Source organism: Oncorhynchus clarkii, chromosome 2 (assembly GCF_045791955.1).
Source record: "Oncorhynchus clarkii lewisi isolate Uvic-CL-2024 chromosome 2, UVic_Ocla_1.0, whole genome shotgun sequence".
NCBI classification, from domain to species: Eukaryota; Metazoa; Chordata; class Actinopteri; order Salmoniformes; family Salmonidae; genus Oncorhynchus; species Oncorhynchus clarkii.
In genome coordinates, this window is record NC_092148.1 from 97,295,059 (window position 1) to 97,317,285 (window position 22,227).

Here is a 22,227-nt window from a genome sequence, read left to right on the forward strand (position 1 = left end):
TATGTCGGCCCTAACAGTTTGTGGGCACCATTTGTCACCTTTATAGTGCAATTAATGTATTGTTTAGAATTGTTAGTGGCTTTGCTGGCATGCATCTAAAATAATTTGGGGGAGTCTTCCCAACCAAGATTTACATGCTAAAATAGCCACTGCATTCAGGTAGTCTTTTCAGAGCTATTATTTCAGTGGCATAACTCTCCACTAGAGAACTCCCCACTAGAGAACTCTCCACTAGAGAACTCTCCACTAGAGAACTCCCCACTAGAGAACTCCCCACTAGAGAACTCCCCACTAGAGAACTCCCCACTAGAGAACTCCCCACTAGAGAACTCCCCACTAGAGAACTCCCCACTAGAGAACTCCCCACTAGAGAACTCAGGCTGATGGTAGGTCTTCAGTGATGTCATGTCTTTGTAATGGGTATAAAGTTCAACTCTTTACTTGGCATACCTTGGTATGGCCCATCAACATAACGTTCAAAGATGCCATGTCTATCAACTCAAATTGTCACATGTGCTGAATACAACAGGTGTTGTATTACAGTGAAATGCTGAATACAACAGGTGTTGTGTTACAGTGAAATGCTGAATACAACAGGTGTTGTGTTACAGTGAAATGCTGAATACAACAGGTGTTGTGTTACAGTGAAATGCTGAATACAACAGGTGTTGTGTTACAGTGAAATGCTGAATACAACAGGTGTTGTATTACAGTGAAATGCTGAATACAACAGGTGTTGTATTACAGTGAAATGCTGAATACAACAGGTGTTGTATTACAGTGAAATGCTGAATACAACAGGTGTTGTATTACAGTGAAATGCTAACTGACGAGCCCTTAACCAACAATGCAATTAAGAAAAGAGCAACAATAAAATAACAGTAATGAGGCTATATACAGGCTGTTACGGTACCGAGTCAATGTGGAGGCTATATACAGGCTGTTACGGTACCGATTCAATGTGGAGGCTATATACAGGCTGTTACGGTACCGATTCAATGTGGAGGCTATATACAGGCTGTTACGGTACCGATTCAATGTGGAGGCTATATACAGGCTGTTACGGTACCGATTCAATGTGGAGGCTATATACAGGCTGTTACGGTACCGATTCAATGTGGAGGCTATATACAGGCTGTTACGGTACCGATTCAATGTGGAGGCTATATACAGGCTGTTACGGTACCGATTCAATGTGGAGGCTATATACAGGGTGTTACGGTACCGATTCAATGTGGAGGCTATATACAGGCTGTTACGGTACCGATTCAATGTGGAGGCTATATACAGGCTGTTACGGTACCGATTCAATGTGGAGGCTATATACAGGCTGTTACGGTACCGATTCAATGTGGAGGCTATATACAGGCTGTTACGGTACCGATTCAATGTGGAGGCTATATACAGGGTGTTACGGTACCGATTCAATGTGGAGGCTATATACAGGCTGTTACGGTACCGATTCAATGTGGAGGCTATATACAGGGTGTTACGGTACCGATTCAATGTGGAGGCTATATACAGGCTGTTACGGTACCGATTCAATGTGGAGGCTATATACAGGGTGTTACGGTACCGATTCAATGTGGAGGCTATATACAGGCTGTTACGGTACCGATTCAATGTGGAGGCTATATACAGGCTGTTACGGTACCATTTCAATGTGGAGGCTATATACAGGCTGTTACGGTACCGATTCAATGTGGAGGCTATATACAGGGTGTTACGGTACCGATTCAATGTGGAGGCTATTTTTATTTTACTTTATTTAACTATTTAACTAAGTCAGTTAAGAACAAATTCTTATTTTCAATGACGGGAACAGTGGGTTAACTGCCTGTTCAGGGGAACAGTGGGTTAACTGCCTGTTCAGGGGAACAGTGGGTTAACTGCCTGTTCAGGGGAACAGTGGGTTAACTGCCTGTTCAGGGGAACAGTGGGTTAACTGCCTGTTCAGGGGCAGAAAGACAGATTTTTATCATGTCAGCTCGGGGATTCCATCTTGCAACTTTCCGGTCACTAGTCCAACGCTCTAACCACTAGGCTACCCTGCCGCCCCCCTATATACAGGGTGTTACAGTAGAGTCAGTCTGGAGGCTATATACAGGGGGCACAGGTTAGTCGAGGTAATATGTGCATGTAGGTAGGGGTAAAGTGACTGTGCATGGTTAAAACAGAATAGCAGCAGCGTAAAAAAAGGTGGTGGGGGTTAATGCAAACAGTCTGGGTGGCCATTTGATTACCTGTTCAGGAGTCTTATGGCTTGGGGGTAGAAGCTGTTAAGAAGTCTTTTTGTCCTCGACTTGGCAATCTGGTACTGCTTGACGTGTGGTAGCAGAGAAAACAGTCTATGACTTGGGTGGCTGGAATCTTTGACAATTTTTAGGGCCTTCCTCTGACACCACCTGGTGTAGAGGTCAAGAATAGCAGGAAGCTTGGCCCTAGTGATGTTCTGGGCTGTACACACTACCATCTGTAGATGTCAGCCACGACCAGCCTTTCAAAGCTTTTCATGGCTACAGACGTGAGTGCTACGGGTCCGTAGTCATTTTAGGCAGGTTACCTTAGTGTTCTTGGGCACAGTACTAGGGCGGTCTGCTTGAAACATGTTGGTATTACAGACTATTACAGACAGGGAGAGGTTGAAAATGTCAGTGAAGACACTTGGCCAGTTGGCCAGCGCATACTGAGTACACGTCCTGGTAATCCGTCTGGCCCAGCGGCCTTGTGAATGTTGACCTGTTTAAAGGTCTTATATCACCTATGGAGAGCGCGATTAGTCATCAGGAACAGCTGATGCTCTCATGCATGCTTCAGCGTTGCTTGTCTCGAAGCGCACATCGAAGTAATTTAGATCGTCTGGTAGGCTTGTCACTGGGCAGCTCACGGCTGGGATTCCCTTTATAGTCCGTAATAGTTTGCAAGTCCTGCCACATCTGATGAGCATCAATGTAGTAGGATTCAATCTTAGTCCTGTATTGATGGTTCGTCTGAGGGCATAGCAGGATTTCTTATAAGAGTCCGGGTTAAAGTCCCGCTCCTTGAAAGCGGCAGCTCTTCCCTTTAGCTCAGAGCGGATGTTGCCTGTAATTCAGTGGGTTCTGGTATGTACGTACAGTCACTGTGGGGACGAAGTCCTCGATGCACTTATTGATGAAGCCAGTGACTGATGTGGTGTACTCCTCAATGCCATCGGAGGAATCTCAGAACATTCCAGTCTGTGCTGCAAAACCGTCCTGTAGCATAGCAGTCATCTGACCACTTCCGTATTGAGTGAGTCACTGGTACTTCCTGCTTTAGTTTTTGCTTGTAAGCAGGAATCAGGATAGCATTGTGGTCAGACTTGCCAAATGGAGGGCATCTACGCTTCTCTCGCCCTAATATTTATATATTTCTTAACACCATTTACTCTAGGTGTGTGTATTGTTGTGAATGGTTAGATACTACTGCACTGTTGGAGATAGGAACACAAGCATTTCACTACACATGCAATAACATCTGCTAAATATGTGTATGTGATTTGATCTTCCTTAATATTAGATTTGGCGCACCAGCGGTGACCTATCAAATAGACCCACATCACCACACCTCATCTTACCGGAGGCAGCTGTTCTCTCTTCCAGATGCACCGAAAACCCAGCCAGCTGTATGTTATCCATGTCGTCGTTCAGCCACGACTCGGCGAAACAAGATATTATAAGATATATAGTTTTTAATGTCCCGTGGGTAGCATAGTGTTGAACGCAGCTCACCCTGTTTATTTTGAGTATGAGGAGAAAAAAACAGTAGATGTTCAGACTACATGTAAATCGAGGCAGGAGGAGGACAGAGACGATAGGAGGCATTGTTCGTAAGGAGAGAAGGATCTACAGCTAGCCTAAGCCAATGGCGTTACAACTTAGTTATTTTAGAGAGAGCTGCAGGCTGGGAGGTTTCTCTTGTGGTGATGGGGAAGTTGTTTTTTTTACACATCGCCCCAATCTCTTTTCCCTCCAGTGCATTCTTAGTTCAGGAAGAGAACAGCTGATCCTCTACAGTAAATTACAGGTCATTCTTATAATATCCAGCCATTTATACGTTTTACATTTTAGTCACTTAACAGATGCTCTTATCCAGCAGGGCTTTAGAATCGTCTACCATAAAACAGCAGATGATCTAAGTTAACACTTCACATGCAAAACTCATTCCATATAAAAATAATAAAACAAAAAGGTGTTTTGAAAGGAATTTAATTCCTAAACTACTTTTACAATGAAAGCTGTGGAGATCAGTTTAGTTCAAACCAGAATAAAATATCTTTACAAAACGACCAGAGAAATATGAAAAATATACTATACCAGCCGATTCAAAACTAAAGTGAACATGAATGAAGGCTTGAACTTAGTTTCAAACAGACAGAAAATCAGCAGAGAAAATATTTCACTGAACAAAATGTATCCCGACATTAGCCTGGTCTCAGATCTGTGTCTTCTTGTCAACTCCTGTGCTCATTGTCACGCCACAATAACTATAGTATTTAGCAACCCAGTACAAACGGATCTGAAACCAGGCTACTCTTCACTGACTTGCCTATGTGCCACCTAACAAAATACAACTATCCCTTAAAAAATAAACTAAAACTGAAAACATTGAACTATTCTTAAATTGTCAACAGGCCCAGTTCGTTATGAACCACAGCAGTCCATCTTTGGCTGAATCATGATGCATTCAGTTAATACTGGCTTTATATGTGACCACACCACACACCAAAATATTAAATATTTTACAAAATAAGTTGATGTATATATACACACACTACTGTACACAAGTTGGGGGTCACTTGAAAATGTCCTTGTTTTTTTTTAAAGAAAAGCACTTTCTTTGTCCATTAAAATATAAAGTTGATCAGAAATACAGTGTAGACATTGTTAATGTTGTAAATTACTTTTGTAGCTGGAAACTGCTGTTTTTTAATGGAATATCTACATAGGCGTACAGAGGCCCATTATCAGCAACCATCACTCACTCCTGTGTTCCAATGACATGTTGTGTTGGCTAATCCAAGTTTATCATTTTAAAAGGCTAATTGATCATTAAAAAACCCTTTTGCAATTATGTTAGCACAGCTGAAAACTGTTGTGCTGTTTAAAAGAAGCAATAAAACTGGCCTTCTTTAGACTAGTTGAGTATCTGGAGCATCAGCATGTGTGGGTTCGATTACAGGCCCAAAAAATGTATTTCTTCTTTTAAACAGCACAACAGTTTTTAGCTATGACAACATAATTGCAAAATGGTGATCAATAGCCTTTTAAAATTATAAACTTGGATTAGCCAACACAACGTGCCATTGGAACACAGGAGTGATGGTTGCTGATAATGGGCCTCTGTACACCTACGTAGATATTCCATTGGAACACAGGAGTGATGGTTGCTGATAATGGGCCTCTGTACGCCTATGTAGATATTCCATTAAAAAACAGCAGTTTCCAGCTACAATAGTCATTTACAACATTAACAATGTCTACACTGTATTTCTGATCAATTTGATGTTATATTAATGGACTTTTTTTTTGTTGCTTTTCTTTCAAAAACAAGGACATTTCTAAGTGACCGTGAACTTTAACGGTAGTGTATACACACACTGTTTTTCATGTATAAAAAAGCAATAGGAAATGTTTAAATAGTTGTTACTAAGGCTAAAGATTAAAAATAAAAGTTTCCAGAGTGTTAGCTATTGCACACCAGCCGCGTGGAGGTGAGGAGGGAGGGGCAGAGGAGGACAGAAGGAGGGCTGAGGAGGAGGGAGGGGTGAGGGCTGAGGAGGAGGGAGGGGTGAGGGCTGAGGAGGAGGGAGGGGTGAGGGCTGAGGAGGGATGAGGACCGGGGGGGGGGTGTATGGAGCAGCCCAGACAGGATCTTCAGGGCTTTCTGCGTCTAAAAACACAAAAACATAAGTTACTCACGTTAGAAACACAAACACCTTCCTAATACGCTGAACATACCAAACATGGGAGCATCTTCCTAATACGCTGAACATACCAAACATGGGCGCATCTTCCTAATGCGCTGAACATACCAAACATGGGCGCATCTTCCTAATGCGCTGAACATACCAAACATGGGAGCATCTTCCTAATACGCTGAACATACCAAACATGGGCGCATCTTCCTAATGCGCTGAACATACCAAACTTGGGAGCATCTTCCTAATACGCTGAACATACCAAACATGGGCGCATCTTCCTAATACGCTAAACATACCAAACATGGGATCATCTTCCTAATGCGCTGAACATACCAAACATGGGAGCATCTTCCTAATACGCTGAACATAACAAACATGGGAGCATCTTCCTAATGCGCTGAACATACCAAACATGGGAGCATCTTCCTAATGCGCTGAACATACCAAACATGGGCGCATCTTCCTAATGCGCTGAACATACCAAACATGGGCGCATCTTCCTAATGCGCTGAACATACCAAACATGGGCGCATCTTCCTAATGCGCTGAACATACCAAACATGGGAGCATCTTCCTAATACGCTGAACATACCAAACATGGTAGCATCTTCCTAATGCGCTGAACATACCAAACATGGGAGCATCTTCCTAATACGCTGAACATACCAAACGTTCCACAGGGATGCTGGCCCCATGTTGACTCTACAAGGTGTTGAAAGCGTTCCACAAGGATGCTGGCCCCATGTTGACTCTACAAGGTGTTGAAAGCGTTCCACAGGGATGCTGGCCCATGTTGACTCTACAAGGTGTTGAAAGCGTTCCACAGGGATCCTGGCCCATGTTGACTCCAATGCTTCCCACAGTTGTGTCAAGATGGCTGGATGTCCTTTGTGTGGTGGACCATTCTTGATCCATATGAAACTGTGGAGCATGTAAAACCCAGCAGCGCTGCCGTTCTTGACCCAGCCCGGTGCACCTGGCACCTACTACCATACCCCGTTCAAAGGCACCTACTACCATACCCCGTTCAAAGACACCTACTACCATACCCCGTTCAAAGGCACCTACTACCATACCCCGTTCAAAGGTACCTACTACCATACCCCGTTCAAAGACACCTACTACCATACCCCGTTCAAAGGCACCTACTACCATACCCCGTTCAAAGGCACCTACTACCATACCCCGTTCAAAGGCACCTACTACCATACCCCCGTTCAAAGACACCTACTACCATACCCCGTTCAAAGACACCTACTACCATACCCCGTTCAAAGACACCTACTACCATACCCTGTTCAAAGACACCTACTACCATACCCCGTTCAAAGACACCTACTACCATACCCCGTTCAAAGGCACCTACCACCATACCCCGTTCAAAGACACCTACTACCATACCCTGTTCAAAGACACCTACTACCATACCCCCGTTCAAAGACACCTACTACCATACCCCTGTTCAAAGACACCTACTACCATACCCCTGTTCAAAGACACCTACTACCATACCCCGTTCAAAGGCACTGAAATGTCTTGTCTTGCCCATTTACCCTCTGAATGGCACAAATACACAATCCATGTCTCAATTGCCTCAAGGCTGAAGAATCCTTCTTTAACCCGTCTCTTCCCTTTCATCTACACTGATTGAAGTGGATTTAACAGGTGACATCAATAAGGGATCATAGCTTTCACCTGGTCAGTCTGTCATGGAAAGAGCAGGTGTTCCTGATGTTTTGTACACTTGTGTATTAATTTAGAAACCTTGAAAAGTGTCCCCCCGAAAGTTCAGACGCATTTGTAGAACAAAACCTATGGAAGACATTATACTTACTTCTGATGTCCATGGTGCTGGTAGCCTGGACCCAGGTTAGATCCAGCCCTCATCTCCACAGCCATAGAACACTGGAACACAGAACACACGGTGTGGAAGCTTCTAGAATGGTTAACTATAACTGATCAGAAATGTTTTAACATCAAGTGTCTTAAATGGGGGGTGTTGAGCCACCACAAGCCAGAACAGCTTCAATGCACCTTGGCATAGATTCTACAAGTGTCTGAAACTCTGTTGGAGGGATGCGACACCATTCTTCCACATCATTTGGTGTTTTGATGGTGGAAAACTGGCCTTGGGAGCCGCTCCAGAATCTCCAATAATGTGTTCTATTGGGTTGAGATCTGGTGACAGACTGCCCTGTGGATGGGGGCTTTGTCATGCTATAGCCATGGTAGTCAAAATAATGGCCTCCCAGCATTTTATACATGACCCTAAGCATGATGGGATGTTAATTGCTTAACTCAGGCACCACCTGTGTGGAAGCACCTGCTTTCGATATACTTTGTGTCCCTATTTCACTCAAGTGCATCCATTGTTTTGGCAGTTGCCTGTACCTTACTGTATACCCTACAGCCATGACAGCCTGGTACCAGATATGAGTGGACGGTCTTGGTCATTGTCCTATGGTCAGTCACAGGCCAATGCGTGACAATGAATATAGTGGTATGTAGCAGGTCGTGGTGTTAGCACACAGTTAGGCCAGGATACACTGCCACACTCCCATCCCCCAGGGGCAGCAGAAACCTTGTCCAGTTGCTGAGCCTGGTTGATGACCACAGCTCAGGGTCCCAGCTGGTAAGCAGTGAGGCTTTTCCTTTGGTTCAGTCTTTAGTTTGGGGATACCTTTGGCATTTTTCCTTTTTGTACATGTTGGGCGTAACATATCTTCACCATCTTTACAAATACTAATTTGCTTGGAAGACCAAGAGGTCAGAGACAAAGCTGGCCCTGGACCAAGGTAATGTTGCCATCTCCCTGAGTAAATATATATATTATATATTTATATTCGACACCTAGGCACATACACTGATTTCTTACATAAATGCACACATTCATTCAGGTTCCAGACCAGTCAGCAAGGCCTAGGACCCCTAGACATAATGATTCAGGTTCCAGACCAGTCAACAAGGCCTAGGACCCCTAGACATAATGATTCAGGTTCCAGACCAGTCAACAAGGCCTAGGGCCCCTAGACATAATGATTCAGGTTCCAGACCAGTGAGTGCAGCAAAATCAGTAGGCTTCTTATGGGTTTCGTAACACTAGGGCTTGTACCGCAAAAACTGACCCGGGACCAGACAAAAACAGTACAATAGCCAGTGTGGGGAGGGAGTCCTGTCTCTTACCCTGGTCTCCACATCTGTCCAGTCTCCCTCCATACGGTCGCCCCCCTGGGCAGTGTTGCCCTCTGACGACCTCCTCTTACGGCTGAACGGAGGAACACACAGTGAGTGTTTGACATCAACAGACAATACAAAAGCAAATGATCTTCACCTTATCGTTCTGATCTAAGATTCACAAAACTATCATTATGTGATCCAAGATTAGACATTTTCAGAAGTGAAATAACATAAGTATTCAGACTCTTTACTCAGTACTATGTTGAAGCGCCTTGGGCAGCGCCTACAGCCGCATGTCTTAGGTATGAAGCTACAAGCTTGGCAACACCTGTATTTGGGGAGTTTATTCTCTGCAGATCCTCTCAAGCTCTGTCAGGTTGGATGGGGAGCGTCTGAATACTTATGTAAACGTGATTTCAGTTTTTTATTTTTAATAAACCTGTTTTTGCTTTGTCATGTGGTATTGTGTGTAAATTGATGAGGGGGAAAAAACTATTTAATCCATTTTAGAACAAGGCTGCAACCTATCAAAAGGTGGAAAAATTGAAGGGGTCTGAATACTTTCCGAATGCACTGTACGCATGAAAGTACAATGAACAAAAATATAAACGCAACATGGAACAATTTAAAATATTTGACTGAGATACAGTTCAAGTAAGGAAATCAGTTAATTAAATTAATTAGGCCCTAATCTATGGATTTAACATGACTGGGAATACAGATATGAATCTGTTGGTCACAGATACCTTAAAAAAAAAAAAAAGTTGAGCAAACCAGTCAGTATTTGGTGTGACCACCATTAGTCTCATGCAGTCAACACATCTCTTTCGCATAGAGCTGATCAGGCTGTTGATTGTGGGATGTTGTTCCTCTTCAATGGCTGTGTGAAGTAGCTGGATGTTGGCGGGAACTGGAACACGCTGTCGTACACGTCGATCCAGAGCATCCCAAACATGCTCAACGGGTGACATGCCTGGTGAGTATATGCAGGCCATGGAAGAACTTGCGACATGGGGCCGTGCATTATCATGCTGAAACATGAGGTGATGAGGCGGATGAATGGCACGACAATCGGCCTCAGGATCTCATCACGGTATCTCTGCATTCAAATTAATAAAATGTAATTGTGTTCATTGTCTGTAGCTTATGCCTGCCCATACCATAACCCCACCATGGGGCATTCTGTTCACAATGTTGACATCAGCAAACCGCTTGCCCACATGACTCCATACACGCCGTCTGCACGGTGCAGTTAAAAGTGGGATTGATCCGTGAGGAGCAAGTCAAGACCCTGGTGAGGACGATGCACATACAGATGAACTTCACTGAAAAGGTTTGACAGTTTGTGCAGAAATTCTTTGGTTGTGCAAACCCAGTTTCATCAGCTGTCCGGGTGGCTGGTCTCAGACCATCCCGCAGGTGAAGACGACGGATGTGGAGGTCCTGGGCTGCCGTGGTTACACATGGTCTGCGGTTGTAAGGCCGGTAGGACGTACTGCCAAATTCTCTAAAATGACGATGGAGGCGGCTTATGGTAGAGAAATTAACATTAAATTCTCTGGCAACAGCTCTGGTGGATATTCCTGCAGTCAGCATGCCAATTACACACTCCCTCAAGACATGTGGCATGGTGTTGTGTGACAACTGCACATTTTAGAGTGACCTTCTATTGTCCCCAGCACAAGGTGCAGCTGTGTAATGATCATGCTGTTTAATCAGCTTCTTGATATGCCACACCGGTCAGATGGATGGATTATCTTGGTGAAGGAGAAATGCTCACTAACTGGGATGTAAAACACATTTTGGCACAAAATCTGAGAGAAATAAGCTTTTGTGCGTATGGAACGTTTCTGGAGTATTTTAATTCAACTCGTGAAACATGGGATGTATGAATGTATGTTTACATGAATGTATGGAGTAAGTTAGCAGTAACAGTGGTACTAGTAGCAGTACTAAGTTAGCAGTAGACAAGACACCTACCTTGGTCCAGTGGGGAGCTCCTGTCTCAGTCTAATAAGTTAGCAGTAGCAGTAGTAGTAGTAGCAGCAGCAGCAAGTTGGCAGCAGCGGTAGTAGTAGTAAATTAGCAGCCATAAAATGGCAGTAGACAGGACACCTACCTTGGTCCAGTGGGGAGCTCCTGTCTCAGAGTTTCTATATCAGTGAACTGGACCGCCTGTCCTCCCCCTCGTGTCTTGAACACTTCACCCTAAAAGTTCACAACACAGGCATCACAACACATTCACATTTTAGTCATTGAGCAGACTCATATCCAGAGCCACCACAGTAGTGAGTGCATACATTTTCAATACTGGTCCCCCGTGGGAATCAAACCCACAACCAGACGTTTCCAGCGCCATCAAACTGATCCCCACAGGAATACAGGCATGAGAACACAAGCATTAAAGATGGCGCTGTAGAGATGGACAGCTGGCACCTTTATGAGCTCCTGACCAATTCTGCATGGTGGTGGTAGTAGTACTGGTAAATTAGTAAAAGTAGCAGTAGTAGTACTAGTAAGTTCGTAGAAGCCATGGATTACAGGCAACATCCGCACTGAGCTGAAGGATAGAGCTGCCGCTTTCAAGGAGCGGGACACTAATAAGAAATCATGTTACGACATCCGACAAGCCATCAAACAGTCAAAACATCACTGCAGGACTAAGATCGAATCCTTCTACGCCGTTTCTGATGCTCGTCAGATGTGTCCGGTTTTGCAAACCATCATGGATTACAAAGGGAAACAGCCACGAGCTGCCCAGTGACGCGAGCCTACCAGACGATCTAAATTCCTATTATGCTCGCTTCAAGGCAAGCAACACTGTACCATGCATGAGATCAGCAGCTGTTCCGGATGACTGATCTCGCTCACCGTAGAGGATCTTTAAAACAGGGTAACATTCACAAGGCCGAATGGCCAGACGGATTAACAGGACTCATACCCAGAGCATGCGCTGACCAGCTGACAAGGGTCTAAAGTGACAACCTCTTTCTGACCCCGTCTGTAATACCTACATGTTTCTAGCAGACCACCATCGTCCCAAGAACACCAAGGTAACCTGTAAATTATTACCACCCCGTAACACTTACACATGTAGCCCTGAAATTATTTGAAAGGCTGACATGGCTCACATCAAATCCATCATCCCAGACACCCTCGGCCCACTCCAATTCGTATACCGCCCCAACAGATCCACAGATGAACCAATCTCTATCTATCTATCTATACACGCCACACTGCCCTCTCCCACCTGGATAAGAGGAACACCAACGTGAGAATGCTGTTCATTGACTACAGCTCAGCATTCAACACTACAGTGTCCTCAAAGCTCATTACTAAGCTAAGGACCCTGGGACTGAACAGTTCCCTCTGCAACTGGATCCTCGACTTCCTGACGAGCCACCCCCAGGTCCCGAGTGTAGGCAACACATCCGCCATGATGACCCTCAACACGTGGGCCACTCGGGTGTGTGCCCTCCTGTACTCCCCGTTCACCCACAACTGCGTGGCCGTGGACAACTCAAACAACATTATTAAGTTTGCTGGTCCGATCGACGACGAGAGCCTATAGGGAGGTCGTCAGACACCTGGCAGTGTGATGTCAGGACAACAACCTTTTCCTCAACGTCAGCAAGACCAAGGGGCTGATCGTGGACTACAGGAAAAGGAGAGCCTAGCACACCCCCCATCCACACCGAACAGGGCTGTAGTGGAGCAGGACGAGAGCTTCACGTTCGGTGCCCATATCACTTAGGAATTATCATGGTACACGCATCAAGAAAATATTTTGCATGGGCCCTCAGATCCTCAAAAAGTTCTACAGCTGCACCATTGAGAGCATCTTGACCGGCTGCATCACCGCTTGGTATGGCAACTGCTTGGCATCCAACTGCAAGGCGCTATATACACTTTACACAGGGCGTTGTCAGAGGAAGGCCCTAAAAATGGTCATAAACTTCAGCCACCCAAGTCATAGACGGTTCTCTTCGCTACCGCACGGCAAGCAGTACCGATGCACCAAGTCTGGAACCAACAGGACCCTGAACAGCTTCTACCACCAAGCCAGAATACTGCTAAATAGTTAGTCCGGGTATCTATTGTTTAACTATTTACATTGATCATGAAGGCCACCGTAACAACATTTTGACTCATCACATACGCTGCTGTTACTGTTTAATCTGGTTGCCTAGTCACTGTATAAGTACATATCTACCTCATTTACTTCATACCCCTGCACATTGACTTAGTACTGGTACTCCTTGTATATAGCCGTGGAATGTGACTGTGGAACACAGAGACACTTGGACATCAAAAGGTTTAATAATTGAACAGTATTTCTGTATTCCAAGCAGATGGAATGGTCAGTGGACACTTAAGTCATGTTGAGTTTGTTTCATCTGGTGACCTCATTAAGGAGAGACAACTTTTTTTGTTTGTATACACTTCTCAATTATGGGGTTAGCATCTGAAAGTTGAATAAAATAAATGATTAAGCATAAGAATACTTTTGGAAAGACAACGTGATGTTAGTCTTCTAAATGAGAATTGTTTTTCATAGTAACTTAGGATCAGTTGGTGGCCACGCCCCCGCGAGCACAGACGTTACACGGAACGCCCCCGTGAGCACAGACGTTACACGGTGTCATTGAACCTGCTCCTGTTCTGCTAAAAGTATAAAAACCCACTTCCGACAAAATGTACAATAGACCAGAAAACATGGAAGCTGTCGCTACATGTTGAAATGGGAATGTGGAGATCATTCCCACGTTGAAAATGGCTAAGAAATCTACTAACTAAAATAACAATTATTCAGACTGCAGCTGTTTTAATTCTATAGTCTGGTAAACACAACCGGTTGAACGACCGAATGGTACTCTGACGTATCCAGTATAACAATCTGTAATCGATAAGAGTTAATTCGGGAAATAAACTATAAACGTTTTTCCTGTGGTGCCCCAACTTCCTAGTTAAAGTTACATGATTAGTTTAATCACGTAAGGAATAATTACACAGAGAATTGATTTGATAACAGTCTTCACATGTAATGACAGCAAACGCTACGACACCAGGCATCGGCACACATTTCAGCAAATAAACAGCGTGTCTAAATGAACTGATTTCAAGGTTACAATGGACAACTGATATTCCCACGGTCATTAAAAAAATATTCTGTCATCGTTGCCAGCCACCTAAAAGAAAATTACATAAAATTCAAGCTAGCAGTGATCAAATTGGCAGAACAAATTTGTGGGTGAAGCAACAGCCAGGCAATCTGGGATCGATCCAAAACGAGTGAGAACGACAAAGACAAAAAGTAGAAAAAAATCAGAAGAGGGCGAGACTGCAAGGTGGGGGGTTTAGTAAGGAAATAGAAGCCCGGCGCAAATAGAAGCCCGGCTCAAATAGAAGCCCGGCCCAAATAGAAGCCCGGCCCAAATAGAAGCCCGGCCCAAATAGAAGCCCGGCCCAAATAGAAGCCCGGCCCAAATAGAAGCCCGGCCCAAATAGAAGCCCGGCCCAAATAGAAGCCCGGCCCAAATAGAAGCCCGGCTCAAATAGAAGCCCGGCTCAAATAGAAGCCCGGCTCAAATAGAAGCCCGGCTCAAATAAGCGCTGGTTGTGTTCAGTGATTAAAGCAAATAAACAGCCAGGCTATTAATTGAAATTTGACGGTAGATAAATTCAAAGAGCTTTCTGCAAGTCTGGCTGGTACATACCTTAATGAGTTTGGTCTGTATCTCTCCATCAGAGGCCACGTCTTGGTGAGTGAGCATGTACTTGTCACACTTGGCTAGGGCCTTCTCGCTGGGGGCCGAGACCTTAATGGCGTTGGAACCCAGGATGGGCTGCATCACCGTGTCCAGCTCCACGTTAGACGACGGCTTGTGGTCCACCCACCTCTCCCCGCCCGCAGAGTGGGAGCGCCTGTGGACCGCACGCACCGGGGGACCCGTCTGGTCATCGACGGAAACGAAGCAGAGTGAAAGTCAGAGAATCATGTGTTGCTAACAATAAAACTATTCCTGGAGTTAGTGACAATAATAGATCATCAACACTACAGGAAGTACAATCTAGCCAACCAAACAAAACAACTCAATCTGATTCAATCAGGGATCAGTCATCATGGTGGTAGAAAACGACAAACATGGCTTGGTAGTAGACATGTTGTTTTAGAAGAACCAATCCTGTTATGTTAGAAAATCATTTTTATTTCAGTCTAAAGTGTAAACAAGAACATAGTACCAGTTATATAGAGGGAGTGTTCATAAAAACATTACCCCAAAAACCTAAAGGTCAGCTGATGAGCTGGTTGGAGGAATCTACTTTAACTGCAGCTCTGCTACCTACCAGATGACCTTACCACCTTAGTCTGATGAGACTCACTGACCCTGTATGCTCCTTCCTGTTCCTCTAGGTCTAGATCACAGGTCTGGTCAGGAACCTCTCTCTCTTCCTCTCTTTCTCTGGCCCTCTCCCAACACCTGCCTCTCCTCCTGCTAAGGCTGCTGGGTAGACCCTGGGTCTGAGCTAGGGTTCTAGTCTTAGGGGTCCCGTACTGGGCCGGGTCAGCATGTCTGTCCTGAGGTACTCTCTGCTCCCACTCTGAGATGCAGGAGGTGACAGAGAGGGAACTGGTGCCGGTGCTAGCGCTCTGAGGAGGGGAGGTGGGGTGGGAGCCTGGCCACTGTCTGACCTGCTGGGGATGGGGAGGGGCGTACACTGGGTCTAGGGCCTGGCTGGACCTGGAGTGGACGGGCTGCAGGGCAGAGTACAGAGTATGGTGGTGGTGCAGATAGACAAGTCAACCAGCTAGTTGGGATACATAGCATCCATCCATTACATACCATTCATCCCATACATGGCTGGCTGCACACACTAACAACACACACAGGCTGCATGAACACCAGATAGACACACAATTACATAAATGTTACATTCAATCAAAGTCTGACAAAGTATGGGATAGAACGGTGGATTTCAGTTAAACCTTCTACAAAAAGGTCAGGGTCAGTAAATTCAACTCATTAAGTCCACATTGTAACACGTAAAATAACAAACAGATGTGTTTTCACATCATGATTAACAGACCTGCCAGTCAGTCAGTCAGATGTGTTTTCACATCATGATTAACAGACCTGCCAGTCAGTCAGTCAGATGTGTTTTCACATCATGATTAACAGACCTGCCAGTCAGTCAGTCAGATGTGTTTAACATCATGATTAACAGACCTGCCAGTCAACAGAGGCTGGTCAACCTGTTAGCAGTAAAGGGGGAAACAGTAGTTTGATTAGGAAAGGAAAACACTTCAGTAGGGTATATTAGCTGGATGAGTCAGTGCCCTAGAAGCGCATGTCGTGGTAACGTACGGGAACGGGTGACGGTGAGGCCGATCTCTTGGCGGGAACGCGGTCCCTCTCCCGGGAGGGGCGCTGGGGCTTGTCGGGGGCGGGGCGCTGGTCTGAGGGGGTCTTGCTCTCCGTCACAATGGCCTTCAACTGCTTCAGCTTCTCGTCTTTCACCCACAGCTTGTTCTGCATCTCCAGCTGCTTGGCGCACACACGACGCTCCTGGAAACACACCAGAACCAGCCAGGGTTAACACAACACGTGCCCAGATGATGGTTGTCAGTTAAAAACCAAGAACTCAGGACACGTGTTAATGCGAGAGCTTAATGGAGTAAGTTAACTAACGAGTAGGAAAATAGATGAATAGATCAAGCACCCTGATGAAGTCTAGTCTACGTTTGTGTTCTTCAAAGTGCTTGCCACCAGCTGTTAGCCAGCTGCTCTGACCAACTAGAGTGAAGTTTATTGGAGCCACCCTGCTTCATTTAAAAAAAATAAACCTCACGTTGGCCTTAGTGCTGGGACTGTATTTCCAGACCCGAGTGCACACCATCTGTGCATATACAAGCTAGTTATGACTGAAGATGAGAGCCAGTTAAACTCCACAAAAGCCAAGAAATGTGAGACCTCTAAATGTTTGTTTTAGTGTAACTCGCCGCCTTCCATTGTGAAAAATATAAAGACATTTGTGAATTAACAGGTGGGATGATTTGGCCTCACTTGGAAGAACAAGGAGCTCCAGGAACGACCGGCCTTACTGAAGGATGCTACCCAATAGGAGGCATCTGAGAGCGCCACCCTAAACGACCAGGCCAAGCACCAATCAGACGGGGTTCCTCAGCTATAGTGCCAGGGGAGGGAGTGCTTAGGATGGGGCCTTCACACACCTCACAGGCTTGCCTGCGCTACCCCATCCAGCAGATCATCGTTGGAGGAAGGTGCCCACGGTAACTCACAGCGGTTACTCACAGCGGTTACTCACAGCGGTTACTCACGATTCCATCAGACACGGATCTGCGGCTGCTACCACTTCCAGCCGCCCCCACCCCCACCCCCCCCCCTCCCATTTGACAACTTCCACCATCATCGTGGTAAACTCCATGGTGAGGGAATTACATATACCGTTGGAAGTATGTGGGCCCACTAAAGTCCTCCGTCACCCCGGTGCCCGAGTCCGGAACATGTGATCGGGTTGAGAGATGCTTTGGCCTCCTGGGAACTGATTTGTATTCAGTTAGCACAGTATGTATTAATTAATCTGACCTCATTTTAGAAGTGATGTTCCCTACCCTGACAGTATGTCGGAAGTTTACCTTAGCCAAATATGAGATATTTAGTCCAAATTGTGCAACCCTACATCACATCTCAGCTACAGGCCCTAAACAATCTCAGACTTGGCATATTGATTATTAGATCTCTGTCCGAACGCGGCACTTCTAAATGAACGTATCACTGACAGTATATCTAACAGACAGTGCAATCGGAAAGTAAACCAGACCCCTTCCCTTCTTCCACAATTAGTTACGTTACAGCTTTACTCTAAAATTGATTAAATAATTCCCCCCCCTTCAAATCGACAGACACCAACCCATAATGACAAAGGCAAAACCGGTTTAGAAATGCACACACACACACACACACACACACACACACACACACACACACACACACACAAATGTATAAATAAAATAACAGAAGTAACTTATTTACATAAGTATTCAGCCCCTTCAGTCACTAGCCGGCTATCCTCCGGTACTACTGCTGCCCTATGTAGATGGTCATGGAACACTGGTCACAACCGTCTACAGACTAAGCACCATCTACGCTGGGGGAGGGGTCTCCATATAGACTTCCATTCATTTTTCAACCGGGGGACCTTCAGACGAGTCTTGTGAGGCCTGTGGGTGTCGTAGAGCAAAACCCCCAAAGTGTGCGTGAGTAACCTTTCCATAGAGGGTCATATTATTGTGTAACCCAAACTGTTCGGATACTACAGACAGAAGTTTGTAGATCGGCTAGCCCCCTAGAGTCGATTTATGTTAGTGGTTAGATACTGTACATATGTACTGTGCATTCAGAAAGTTCAGACCCCTTTTCCAAATTATGTTCCGTAACAGCCTTGTTATTTTCCCTCAGTCTACACACAATATCCCATAATGACAAAGCAAAAACTACATCTGGACCTTTGAATACTTATGTAAAATGTCAGTTCTGACTCTTCACTCAGTACTTTGTTGAAGCACCTTTGGCAGCAATTACAGGCCTGAGTCTTCTTGGGTATGATGCTACAAGCTTGGCACACCTGTATTTTGGGAGTTTCTCCCATTCTTCTTATCAGATCCTCTCAAGCTCTGTCAGGTTGGATGGGGAGCGTTGCTGCACAGCTATTTTCAGGTCTCTCCAGAGATGTTAGATCAGGTTCAAGTCCAGGCTCTGGCTGGGCCACTCAAGGACATTGAGACTTGTCCCGAAGCCACTCCTGCGTTGTCTTGGTTGTGTGCTTAGGGTCATTGTCCTATTGAAAGGTGAACCGTCGCCCCAGTCTGAGGTCCTGAGAGCAAGTTTTCATCAAGGATCTCTGTACTTTGCTCCATTCGTCTTTCCCTGAAATCCTGACTAGTCTCCGAGTCGCTGCCACTGAAAAACATCCCCACAGTATGATGCCGCCACCACCATGCTTCAACTTAGGGAGGGTGCCAGGTTTCCTCCAGACGTGACGCTTGGCATTCAGGCCAAGGAATTCAGTCTTGGTTTCATCAGACCAGAGAATCTTGTTTCTCATGGTCTGAGAGTCCTTTAGGTGGTTTTTGGCAAACTCCAAGCGGGATGTCATTTACCTTTTACTGAGGAGTGGCTTCCATCTGACCACTCTACCATAAAGGCCTGATTGGTGGAGTGCTGCAGAGATGGTTGTCCTTCTGGAAGGTTCTCCCATCTCCACAGAGGAACTCTGGAGCTCTGTCAGTGACCATCGAGTTGTTGGTCACCTCCCTGACCAAGGCCCTTCTCCCCCGATTGCTCAGTTTGGCTGGACAGCCAGCTCTAGGAAGAGTCTTGGTGGTTCCAAACTGCTTCCATTTAAGAATGATGGAGGCCATTGTGTTCTTGGGGACCTTCAATGCTGCAGAAATGTTTTGGTACCCTAGATCTGTGCCTCAACACAATACTGTCTCAGAGCTCTACCGACACTTCCTTCCACCTCATGGTTTGGTTTTTGCTCTGACTTGTACTGTCAACTGTGGGACCTTATATAGACAGGTGTTTGCCTTTCCAAATCATGTCAAATCAATTGAATTTATCACAGGTGGACTCCAATCAAGTCCACCTGTGATGGAAACAGGATGCACCGGAACTCAAATTTAAAATCTTATAGCAAAGGGTCTGAATACTAATGTAAATTAGGCTGTTTATTTTAAATTCAGTTCTGCCCCCACATTTTCTATAGGTTTGAGGTCAGGGCTTTGTGATGGCCACTCAAGTACCTTGACTTTGTTGTCCTTAAGCCATTTTTCCACAACTTTGGAAGTATGCTTGGGGTCATTGTCCATTTGGAAGGCCCATTTGCAAAGTTTTAACTTCCTGACTGATGTCTTGAGATGTTGCTTCAATATGTCCACATCATTTTTCTCCCTCATGATGCCATCTATTTTGTGAAGTGCACCAGTCCCTCCTACAGCAAAGCACCCTCACAACATGATGCTGCCACCCCCGTGCTTCACGGTTGGGATGGTGTTCTTCGGCTCGCAAGCATACCCCTTTCTCCTCCAAACATAAATGGTCATTATGGCCAAACAGTTCCATTTTGTTTCATCAGACCAGAGGACATTTCTCCAAAAAGTATGATCTTTGTCCCCATGTGCAGTGGCAAACCGTAGTCTGGCTTTTTTATGGCGGTATTGGAGCAGTGGCTTCTTCCTTGCTGACCTTTCAGGTTATGTCGATATAGGACTCGTTTTACTGTGGATATAGATACTTTTGTACCCGTTTCCCCCAGCATCTTCACAAGGTCCTTTGCTGTTGTTCTGGGATTGATTTGCACTTTTCGCACCAAAGTACGTTCATCTCTAGGAGACAGAACATATATGTGTGTGTATAAATTAGCAAACATGTCATTATGGGGTATTGTGTGTAGATTGATGAGGAACATTATTTAATCCATTTTAGAATAAGGCTGTAAGGTGACAGAATGTGGAAAGAGTTGAGGGGCCTGAATACTTCCCAAATGCAGTGTATGCAGGAATCTCTTTGCCGATTTAAAACTTAAGCTTAATATGGGCAAAACTAAATACATTGTTTTTAAAGTTTGGTAAGAATGTTCCAGATTAACTGCATGTTCCGTCATTAGATGGTTCTCCAATGGAACGTGTTCCTGCAGATAAATACTGAGGCATTTGGATTTATATGGGTTGACGTTTATAAAACATAGAGATTATCTGGTTAAGATAACTTTAAATCTTGTCTTTTCCTACAGAAACAGATGGTGTCTTTCTCTGAGCAGCAGGAAGCAGATTATTCAGTTTTTCCTATGGTGTCTTTCTCTGAGCAGTAGGAAGCAGGTTATTCAGTCAACCTTTTGATCTGTTGTTGTTTATGGTGATATTATTTATCAAAGTGCAGCTGCTAAAACTCTGACACCTTTGGCTGCCATCTACCATAGTGCCCTTCGTTTTGTTACAAGTCAGTTTTGATCCTGATCACTGTATCCTGTCTGAAAGGTTTGGCTGGACTTGGATAAAGCCTGTAGATCTCTCAAGGCCCATCTTTGATGGGACAGTAGGAGACACTCTTTCCTCTAGTCTAAAAAAAAATATCCCAAAGCCCCAGGGCAGAGATCCCCCCTCCTGCTGCGGCACAGAGAGATACCCTCCTCCTCCTGCAGAGAGACATCCCCCCCCCCCCCCCTCCTGCTATGGCACAGAGATAGACCCTCCTCCTCTAGTCTACTCACACACTCCTTCTCCCACTTGTGCTTGGTGTCCTGGACCACAGAGAGAGACCCTCCTCCTCTAGTCTACTCACACACTCCTTCTCCCACTTGTGCTTGGTGTCCTGGACCATGCCCTGCATGCGTTGCTCCATGCGTCTCTTCTCTGTCTGTTCTCTCTGCAGACGCTGCTCTCTGCTCTCCAGCTCCTGCTGCAGCGTACGCTTGTCATCCTCATAGATGTTGGTGGTCTTCTGCAGGATCTCAATCTGACAGAGAGAGAGAGAGAGATGTTAAGTGACAGTACATGGCACTACAGACCAGGAAATACCTGACTGGTACACTAGGGCTGACCCCATTTAGTCGACTGGGTCGATTGTTTGGTCGACAAAGATATTAACTGCATCGTGTGAATTGTTTGCGTTTGAGTGTCTATCAATTCTCCATTACATCATCAGCAGTACATTATCTTTTAATTCCTATCATTTACAATGTTTATTTGGTTATGGTAATTTCTGTTAATGCATTCAATATATTATTATTTCAGCCAATCATGCATACATTTATTTTGTCCCCCCCACACCAAACGCAATCACGACACGCAGATTAAAATATCAAAAACAAACTCTGAACCAATTGCATTAATTTGGGGACAAGTCGAAAAGCATTGAACATGTATGGCAATTTAGCTAGCTAGCTTGCTGTTGCTAGCTAATTTGTCCTGGGATATAAACATTGAGTTGTTGTTTTACCTGAAATGCACAAGGTCCTCTACTCTGACAATTAATCCACACATAAAACGGTCAACTGAATCGTTTCTAGTCATCTCTCCTCCC

General features: G+C 45.1%; 1 protein-coding gene across 1 annotated transcript in view; it reads right to left on the bottom strand.

Annotated features, from left to right (window-relative positions):
* Positions 1-5,861: 5,861 nt before the first annotated feature.
* LOC139383382 (kinesin family member 23) overlaps positions 5,862-22,227 on the bottom strand; it is a 36,084-nt gene continuing 19,718 nt past the window's right edge. Inside the window, exons 17-23 of the mRNA XM_071127910.1 lie at positions 21,487-21,660; positions 16,489-16,689; positions 14,839-15,075; positions 11,241-11,329; positions 9,128-9,209; positions 7,779-7,849; positions 5,862-5,913 (exon numbers count right to left, since the gene is read on the bottom strand). Coding sequence (XP_070984011.1) covers positions 5,898-5,913; positions 7,779-7,849; positions 9,128-9,209; positions 11,241-11,329; positions 14,839-15,075; positions 16,489-16,689; positions 21,487-21,660 — 870 coding nt within the window. The 3' untranslated portion in view covers positions 5,862-5,897. The remainder of the gene's footprint in view (positions 5,914-7,778; positions 7,850-9,127; positions 9,210-11,240; positions 11,330-14,838; positions 15,076-16,488; positions 16,690-21,486; positions 21,661-22,227) is intronic.